At 38.5% G+C, this 10,384-nt stretch overlaps 1 protein-coding gene across 1 annotated transcript in view; it reads left to right on the forward strand.

Annotated features, from left to right (window-relative positions):
* The first annotated feature begins 6 nt into the window (after positions 1-6).
* The window catches only part of CUNH21orf91 (chromosome unknown C21orf91 homolog), a 37,195-nt gene continuing 26,817 nt past the window's right edge, over positions 7-10,384 (forward strand). The window contains exons 1-2 of the mRNA XM_006165801.3: positions 7-19; positions 982-1,115. Coding sequence (XP_006165863.1) covers positions 989-1,115 — 127 coding nt within the window. The 5' untranslated portion in view covers positions 7-19; positions 982-988. The remainder of the gene's footprint in view (positions 20-981; positions 1,116-10,384) is intronic.

The raw sequence follows: 10,384 nt of genomic DNA on the forward strand, positions 1-10,384 counted from the left end.
CGGCGCGGGGAGCCGGACGGTAAAAGCCCCGCATCCTTGCTCCTTCCCTGGTCCTTGACCCTGTGGTCCGTCCTCCTGTGAGCTCCGAGTCCCTCGGCCCCCCAGTACGAAAGCGCGCCGGTGGGACGGGAGATGGACCCCGGTCCGGCGTAGCTGAGGGGCGAGCGCGCGCCCCTAACGCCGGGGACTGGCCGGGGCCCCGCTCACCCAGACTCTGGGCCGCGCCGGGGACTGGCGGGGCCCCGGCTCCCCGAGACTCTGAGCCTGGGAGGCTGTGGTGGTCCTGGACGCTCTCGCTGTGTGCGAGGAAGCTCAGAACGCCGGCACCTGGCGCTCCCGCCGGCCCAGCCCCGGGACCCCGCAGTTCCCCTCGGCCCTCGTGGGCCCCTCCGGTGCCAGACCCGGACCGTGGAAAGGCGCTCGGCCCTGGTGCGGGTACCCCGGACACTACAGGGACACCTCTCAGCTGTGCCTTCCCACGTGCATTGTCCGATCGGAGTAGCCTTGCATAGCTGAGTTAACGAGTCGCATCGAAGGTTCCCCCAGTGAAGTTGGCAAAACAGTGTCCCGGTCAGGTCATTTTTCCTGCACTTGACAATAAGTGGACAGGACCTGGCAGCTGAAGGGCCTCGCAGCTAAGCTCTGGGCATCATTATTCGAGGTCCGGGTAGGGGGGCGGAGCGGGAGGACAAGGATACTCAAAAACGTTCTTTTCTGATCTCTTTACCTAGATGATATGTAGGACAAAACGAGACGCGTGGGCATGGTGTCACCCATGACCAGCTTTTAGTTTTACTAGTTTTGTATCTTTTCAGAATAAAAGTATGATTTGGAAGTACCAGAGTATGGCGATGCTTGTTGGATGAGGCTGTTGCTTCAAATGAACTGAATAGTCCTTTTCGTTTCCTAGAAGTTCCTAATACTCTGCCGCAGTGGCAAGTTCTTGAAATTGTGTAACTTTCCTTTTCTGTTTCTTAATAGGGGCACTATGAACGGAGAGGAGCAGTTTGTAAACATTGATCTGAATGATGACAACATCTGCAGTGTTTGTAAACTGGGAACAGACAAAGAAACACTCTCCTTCTGCCACATTTGTTTTGAGCTAAATATTGAGGGTAAGGACACAGTATAGTTTTCATTTTATGACAGGAAATTTACACAACTGCTTTATGGTGAATTGGTTATGAGGTAAAACTGAAAGTTCTTAATGATTGAAAATTGTAACTGTGAAGTGTGAAGATCTGTTAAAGATGAGGATTTCTGAAAATGAAGTTGAAGTTAGCACAATTATCAAGAGAAACATTTTTAAAATATCCACAGCACTAACTCCATTTTTTGCTAATGTGAAAAGGAGTTATGAGTGTTGATTGATAAACATGTTTTCTGGTTTGGGAACTTGTTAGTTTGTCACATTTAAGCAGGAATTTGTGTGGTTTTCATATTAAGAACTAACATAACCACTTTACATTGACAGGCAAATGCAATTTTATTCTTTGGCCCTATCATATCAATACCTGAGTGAATTGGGCCTAGACTCTCCTCCTTCCCAGTTCTATCTTACTGTTTGGAGAAATGTTTTTATGTTTTTAGATTACTTATTTTTGGTAACACAACTTTATAAATTTTTAAAAACAAAATTTTTTAATTTCTTAATATCCTTAAGCTATACAAAATAAATCTCTGAATATTAAAAATCTGTATTGTTTCTGGATAGGAATAATTTCTTTCAAGAAACATGTGGAATGTGTTCCTTTAAGCTTGACTTTGTCATACTGAAATTCTGATTTTAGATAATGTTTATGAGTCATACTAAAACAATATTAGTATTCCTGCAAATAAAATAACATAAAATAAAAGCTTGCTTGTAATTTGAATTTTGAGTTATAAGAGACCTTTAGATTTCTGGACAATTTCAAAACTCTTTCCTCCTTTTTTCTGGATTATATTTTTGAAAATTTTCATAATCTTTGTTTTCTATTTTTTAAGTAGAAGATACAGATATTCTTATAGTAAGAAAAATGCATTCGGGTTATATATTTTGGAATTTCTGTTAGGACTGTACAGCAATTATACTCACCATAGTATATGACAGAAGATCATGAATTTCCTGTTGGTTATGTAGATACATGTAACTTTGGCTTTAATAAATGTAGTAATTTTAACTAACTTGGAAAGGGTTACTTAAAAATATGTTTCCTCTATGGCATTTAAATTATCATGTTCTTAATCATACCATAGTGAAGGCTCTACATTTGTGTTCTTTGGAAATATAACTGGCACTGTATATTCTGTAGATTTTTAAGTTCAGATGGGCAAAGACATTAGAAATTATTCAGCCCAAACCCTGTATTTTATATTTAAGGAAACTGAGGGATAGTTGGATAACACAAGGTCATTACAGTGATGATGGCTAGCTGTCATTATACACCAGGCATTTACTGTGAGCTCTTCTGTGTCAGACACTGTACTAAGCACCTTATGTGGATTATCTTATTTAACTCAAAATAGCTCTGGGATGACTACTGTTATCCATTTTAAATGTAATGGAACTGAATGTTACAGACCTAAAAAATGTACTTTGAAGTTGCACAGCTAACAATTGACAGTCATGGGCTTTGAAAGCCTAGTGATCTGGTTTTAGTATATGTGATCTTATCTATCTTCAGCAGTTATTTTAATTGATAGGGCTAAAGTTAGAAATTGATCCTCCTAAATTCCGATTGGTTATCCTTGCTATTCCGTCACCAACTTTTCCAGTGCCTCCTGCTAAATCATCATTAGTGGCGTTTGTGAAGCATTAGAATTTTTCCATAGAAATCTAAATATTCATAAATGCTTTTCTAACCCTTTTAACTGGTTCCCAGTCATTTTGTAGAGAATATGCAAACATTTCTCAGGTACCATCTTTATATATCATTTTACTCTGATAATATCTCAGTACCTAATATATGACATGTTGCTTTTGTGTTTTTGAAAAACTATTTTCAATTTGTATTAGAACTATTTTAGTTAATACTACACATATACCCAAGGTTTTATATATTAAAATGCCAGTTAAACCTTTGTGAGAAAAATTAGAGTTAAAATTTCTTCTTGTTTGTCTGGTGTCAATTCTCAGTTCCCACAAATACAGTATACTTTCATTTTTACTGAGGTAATATGTTATAAACTTTTTAATTTACTCTAGATGAAAAAGTAGGGAAATCCACACATTTTTAGTTTTTACATTATAGTACATTTTTTGAAGGTCTGGAGAAAATGATGATAAAATAATTATATGTCAGAAAAATGATAAGGTATCTTTGTCTATGTGAATAAACATTTTTAAATGTTTTGAAATTTTCTCTCCACTATCAAGTTCCCAGCACAGTGTGAGTCAATAGACTAAAATGTAACAAGGACTTTTTTAAGATGACATCTTGGTGTAATTTTCTATGTAGCATGGTAATATTGGCCGTTGTCTGGATTTTGAGTTTACTATTTGCGCTAAAGCAGTCTACTTTAATTGTTTACTGTGAAGAAGCTTAGTAAAAATAACTTCTCTTGAGAAATGATAACAATTATGCTAGTTTTGAGTTCGTGCATTTGTCGTAAACAAAAATAATATTTTACACTTTTTGAGTTGTTGGTTTCATGAAATCAACACTAGCCTCCTAATCAACTGGCCTCTTGTTTGAAAGCTGTGTGCATGCATATGTTTATAAAATGAAGACAAAGGAAGGAAAAGAAGTAACAAAAGACACTCTAATCTTGTTGGAGATATTTTGTATTGTGAACATGAATCTAATTTGCCTTATTTTCTGTGACTCCCTACGTTTTATATACTGCCAGGCTTAGGCAATGTGCTTCATGGGCCTGAGAAATGTACTTGGAGAACTAAAGTCTTTCTTTAAATGTTCACAGGTTGATTTTTTTTTAGAGGAGTGAGTAATAGGTGGGTACCTATAATTCACCATTAGAATGAGTTGTCTGCCTATAGGATGAAGAGAAAGATGTATAAACCTCCTGATACAAATTTCCTGTCCTTGGCCCTAACACATTATAAATTTTTTTCATACATGTTAATGGTCAAAATCTCTAATAGTCTCTATATACATCATAGTTCATTCTGCTAGAATCTTTTAAGGATGTGTAATAACCAAGTGACTAGCATTCTCTAAGCTGTTGAGGCAGAGGGAAGCAGTCCAAGGTGGTTAGGAGCCGGCAATAAAACTCAACCATAATGTAACAAAGTCATAAATAAGACAGAAGAGGAAAAGATCCAGGGTTCCAATATTGTTACTTCCTACTGTTTTCATTTTGTGCCAAAATCCCATGTTACTATTTCTTAGAGTGGGTCTCCCTTCCTCTGATAATTTACTTGCTTTGTTTTCTATTGTGAAAACTGTATTAATATTTGTTTATTTTTTACATGAACAAGAGCTAGAGATAGCACCTCCAGTGGGGTCTTGACACACAGTCTATCCCCAGCTTCCAGAAGCTCAAGATCACAGGCATACCCGGCATCTCCACAGTGTTCAGGGAGGTCTCTGGCTGTGAACCCAGGACCTGCCTATATGGGTCAGCCTTTCACAGCGTAGCAATTTATTGTTGCACCACCACCGTCAGGCCTTGAGAAAAACTTTTTATAAGACTGGGACAATTTCTATAATATTAAGTCATTTTCAGTGTAAGTTGACCTGCTATGTGATAAGTAAGCATTTGTCTGTCACGGTTTCTTTCTCCCATCATTTGTTTTTAGTTTTTTGTTTGTTTGTTTTCAGGAACTTTCCTAGAAGCAGATCCAAATTGAGCTCCTTAGTAATCTTTCTAACCAGAAAAACCTGTGTTTTATTTTAATTAAGGTACTTGTAAACCCAGTTTTTACTTTTAATCTTATCTTTCCTAAATTCTCAGAAGTCTTTGACCATGGCCCTGTATGGTCAGTATTCTGGGACCTGTTTGAATTTCAGTATTAAATCCTTGACTTAGTTTGGGAGTCAGAACTGTTTGCTTACTACCCAAGATCTGTAGCTTTTCTTCCCTATCCTATTTCTTTTTTTTTTTTTCTTTTTTTTTTTTTTGGGGGGGGGGGGAGAGGTTTATGCTATAGGGTGCGTGCGCTCGCCAGACAGAGAAAGACATAGAGATAGAAAGCGAGAAATCACCCCCCAGGGGGGATGGTCACACCGCAATCCCTTCTCCTCCATTCTCCTCTCAGGATCTTGGGCATGCACGCACACACGCCCGGTGTGAGTTTTAAGCCACCGGGTCCAGGATGTGAACCACGATCGACTATGTGGGAGTCCAGCGACATAGCCATTACACTAACTGCTGGTTCCCTTCCCTATCCTATTTCTGACATATTAGTATCTCTCCACTGAATCAAGAGATGTAACTCATGATAGAGAAGTTGTAACTAACTTAATCTGGCAATATCCTCTTTCTCTTGTTTCCCACTCTAAAATGGTAAACATAGTATATTAGTGTTAGCTATAAGTAGCACTTTTAATTATAAAACCCAATGTGACTTCCAAACTTTATCTTATATATTGAAAATAAAGATTGAAGGCTAATTTTTTTTCTTAATTGCCTCTTAATGTCTTTTTTTTTTTTTTTTTAAGAGGTTGTTGCCTTAGGGTGCATGTGCTCACCATAGAGAGGCAGGGGGATGGCCATGCCACAATCCCTTCTCCATTCTCCTCCTGGGATCTTGGGCATGCACGGGCACCTGGTGTTGGTTTTCAGGCCACTGAGTCCAGGACTCGAACCATGGTTGTGTATGTGGAAGTCCATCAACACTACACTATGCGCTGTCCCTGCCTCTTAATGTCATTTTAAGTAAATTTGAACTTTTTTTTCTTTTTTCAATTGGCTAGAGAGCCCATGTACTCACCAGAGAGAGAAAATGTGAGAAAAGAGATGGCCATTCCTCAGTCTCTTCTCCTTTCCCTCTTTCAGTATTTCAGGTACACATATACACACACTCAATATGTTTCTCAAGCCACTGGGTCCAAGATTCAGACCAAGAAGTCAGCCTTGTGGGACCCAGCTGCCTCAACCACCACACTGTAGGCTGGTTCAATGTGAACATTTTAAAAATGACTTTAAAATAGTAAAACTTTATCTGGACAGGAGTAGGGAAGATCAGGAGTAAAGATTGGGCTTAATTGATAAAGTTTAAATTATAGAATAATTTCAAAGAAAATAATTGGAACCAGACTAACAGAATCTTATAAAGACTTACAGTTTAGCTGACAACTCATATGAAGAGCGAGGTTCCAGATTTTTACTTTTGTCCCTAATTATAGTGGCTTCTTTTTAGTTACTTCTAATTTTTTCTCCCTCTTTGCTAGGATTTTTTTAAGTTTCTTTATTTCATGAAATACGAGTCAGAGAGAGAGAGAAAGAGAGAACACCACCCCTCTATAGGGTTTCATGCTCCTGTCCTTCCCAGCCATCCAGGGTCATGGTCAGGTATATGCCTAACTTTGTTAGGCTTTCTAACAATAAAGTCTAGGGTTAAAGTTTAGATCATGCATAAATTTTGGTTTTAAAGATATACATTAGGAATTAGGTCTAGCTATATTTAACAGGAAATCCATATGTAGTGATGCAATAAAATGGAATGGATATTTATATCTCATTTAAAAGAAGTTGACTTAGGTAGTCTGTAGTTAGTATGGTGGCTCCATGATCAGAAGGACTCAAACTGCCTGATTTTTCTATTCTAGCTCCTCATCATATAGTTTCCATGTTCAAGATCATCTCTTGAGCCAAGATGGCTGCTGGAACTCAGCCATTGCTTCCTTATTCCCAGACAGAAAAGAAAGGATATGACAAAGGGGTTCATGTCAGCAGTCTCTTGCACTTAAAAGGAGTTTTTTTCTTGAAGGCCTACCCAGTAGTTTCTTGTTCATTTCATTGTTCTCATGTTTCAAAGAAGTTACTCCGAATGAAATCAGTATTTTGCCAAGAAAGGAATAATATTGAGTAGGCAACTAGAAAAATGAGCCACAGAGGAGCCTTTTTAGTAATGGGAGGTTACACTACATTGAAGATAAGCTATTTGAGCTACAATTAAGACCAGTGAGTCATTCTCTGGTGAATCTTCTAATCCTGGAGTTTCAATTTGAAGGGATGATAATAAAATAAAGAATTATATTCCAAAGATGGGTATGAAGCTAGTGCTCATGTGGACTTGTCAAAAAGCTGCAAGGATTTTTCAGGTCCCTTATGTACTGGTCAGGCTTCTACAAAGAAACAAGAATCAGTAGGATAAATATATATGGAATATAGGAATTACCTCACACAGTCATAAAGTATGATAGTTCACAATAGACTACCTGGAAGCTAGAGAAATATTGGGTCTTTATGGAAAAGTCACGGTGTATTTTTCTGTGCGAAAATGTGTCATGACTTTTCAGATGACCCAGGAGCTGAAAGACTCAAAAGCTGGGAAGTCAGTGATGCAGCTCCACCTCTGAGGCCAGAATGCCCAAGGGCCCTCAGGCAGCCACTGATATGATTCCAGAGTCCTAGAGTTTACTTGGTCTCTGGCTGGCTAGAGGGACTCAGGCCCAGTGCTGAGTGTGGGAGCAGGACCAGAGCAGGAAGCTATACAAGCAGCAGAAGTGGAACACACAGCACACTCTAGAGGGAAGGGTCCAAAAGAAAAAAACGTAATTCCCCATTTTCTCTGTTCGTCTCTCCCATAGCCCGAGCTGGTTGGATGGTGCCTGCCCACAACAAAGGCAGATCTTCCTCTCAGTCCACTGACACACACACTTAATCTCTTGTCTGACAGCACTCTGACAGACACACCCAGGAACAATGCTTTATAAGCCATCCAGGTATCCCTCAATCCAGTCAAGTTGACACTCAAAATTAACCACATGTCACCCATTTGAGTACATAAAATATCACAATTAATGCTACTACTTATGAAGAAGCTCCCATTTCTTTTAAATTCTGTTAAAAACTTGTGCAGTTAAGCAAATTATACAATAACTAGTGCATAATAAAACCTCTCTACCCTTCTCTAGCCTCTGTTCCTGATATATTAATGTGCTAATTTTACTTTCCTTTGTACTTTTATAGGGAAGATTGCTTTTCTACTGCTGGGCACATCTGCCACTGCTCCATTTTTTACTCTGATTAAGTATGTGGGCCAGGTCTTGAATTTGACTCTGCCATTTATTACTTGGGTTCCCTTGGCAAGATACTAAGTTAATACTGTCATATTTGTTCCCAGATGCTATCAAAACAACTTCATGTTTTTACTTTTTTAAAAAACTTATTTTCTTTTTGAAAGTTTAATTTCTTATTTCTTCCTTGAGAGAGAGACAGAGCATCCCCAACAGGGTCTTGACACTGCAGTTCACCAGCCTGGATTATGGGAATGTGCTTACCTGGCATATTCAAGGAGGTCTCAAGATGTGAACTTGGGGCCTTCCTATGTGGGTCAGCCACACAGAGTATTGTGTTTTTACCACTGTGCCACCTTCTGGCCCTATGTTTTTACTTTTTCATCTTGAAATTATTATACAGAATTCAATTCAAAATGCTAAACTCCAGTTGTTGCATTTATTTTGGGAACATTTATTGTACCTAACATTTATACAGCTCTCCATTAAGACTGAGAAGCAAGTAATAATCCCATTTATTTGTAGCAGAGAAAGATGCTGAAATCAAGGTACCTTAAAGTCATGTAGAAATGTTTTAGAGTGGTTGTAGATACCACATCAGTAGTTATCTGCTAATAAAGATGCCCCAAAACAGTGGATGATCTTGAGTGCTTTTAAAATTAGTGTTAAAAATTTTTTTTAAGTTTTTTTTTTTTTTCCTTTTTGGGGGTTTGTTTGTTGTTGTTTTTCCAATTCCCTGAGGCCTGATGTTAGGTTATCTATTTGCTATCTTTCCATCCTTTTCTTATGCACACTAATTGCTATGAATTTCCCTCTTATGACTGCTTTTGCCATGTCTCATAGATTATGGACCTTGTGTACTCATTATTTGTTTCCATAATTTTTTTATTTCAGACTTAATTTCTTTAGTAGTGAAGAAGTCATTTAGAAGTAGGTTGTTCAGTTTCCATGTGTTTGTATATTTTCGAGGGTGTTCCTTGAAGTTAATCTTGAGTTTAATTCCATCATAATCAGAGAAGATGTTGGATATAGTTTCTATGCCTTTGAATCTGTAAAGGCTTGATTTGTGTCATTTGAAAAGGTTCCATGCCAGGGTGAGAAAAATGTATATATTGTAGACGTAGGGTAGAAAGTTCTTCAGATACCTGTCAAGCCCCTTCGATTTATAGTATCATTTAGGTCCTATATCTCTCTACTTATTTTCTGCCTAGAAGATCTGTCTAAAGGAGATAATGGGGTGTTGAGATCTCCAATAATTACAGTGTTTCTCTATATCTCTCCTTTTAGCTCCAGCGGTCTTTCCTTCACATATTTAGGTGCACCTGAGTTGGGTACATAGATTTATTTTTTCTTTTGTAATTGAGATTTATTGGTTGTGTCAAGGATCAGTACAGACATTTCAATTTGTACCCAATTCTTAACATACGTACCAAAAATTTTAAAAAGCCAAGTATAATGATTCTTTTTACGTTATTCCAGTGACATTCCAGCTTCAAATTTGTAGGCAAATTTTCCTTAAGGGGATATCAAGAACCACTGTCTTCAGATGTTGAAAGCTGTTATGCAAGTCCCACCAAATCACAATTTAGTATCATACAGACTATATACAGTATCATACAGCTCTCAAATTTCCAATCTTTCACAGCACATTAACAGAATTATTAGGAAAACTGAACTACCATGACCAAAGATGTTACAGAGTGCATACAGTTCTGACAGGGAGAGCAACAATCAAAGAGTGGTTTTCTTTAGGAAACAATACTACTAAAAAACATAATGGAAGTAATTTAAAATGGTCAAGACACATTAAATGCATGACTGTGACTCCAAACTGCCATTTAGTATCCTTTGTATTTAGGATATAAAAACTACCCACCCGTCCCCACCTATGGAATGTTAAGCTGACATGTAAGAAAGTCAAAGCCTCCTATAAGTCAATATCCCACTATTCTGGTTGTACTGAAAAATAAACAACCAGTAAATGATTTCACCTCTTAAAAAAAAAGCATTTAGGGAACCAGCAGTTAGCGTAATGGCTATGTCGCTGGACTCCCATGTAGTCGACTGCGGTTCGCGTCCCGGACCCGGTGGCTTAAAACTCATGCCGGGCACGTGTGCGTGCGTGCCCAAGATCCCGAGAGGAGAATGGAGGAGAAGGGATTGTGGCATGACCATCCCCCCTGGGGGGTGATTTCTCGCTTTCTGTCTCTATGTCTCTCTCTGTCTGTCTGGCGAGCGCACGCGCCCTACAGTGAAAA

This window comes from Tupaia chinensis, unplaced genomic scaffold, assembly GCF_000334495.1.
Source record: "Tupaia chinensis unplaced genomic scaffold, TupChi_1.0 Scaffold144041_1, whole genome shotgun sequence".
NCBI classification, from domain to species: Eukaryota; Metazoa; Chordata; class Mammalia; order Scandentia; family Tupaiidae; genus Tupaia; species Tupaia belangeri.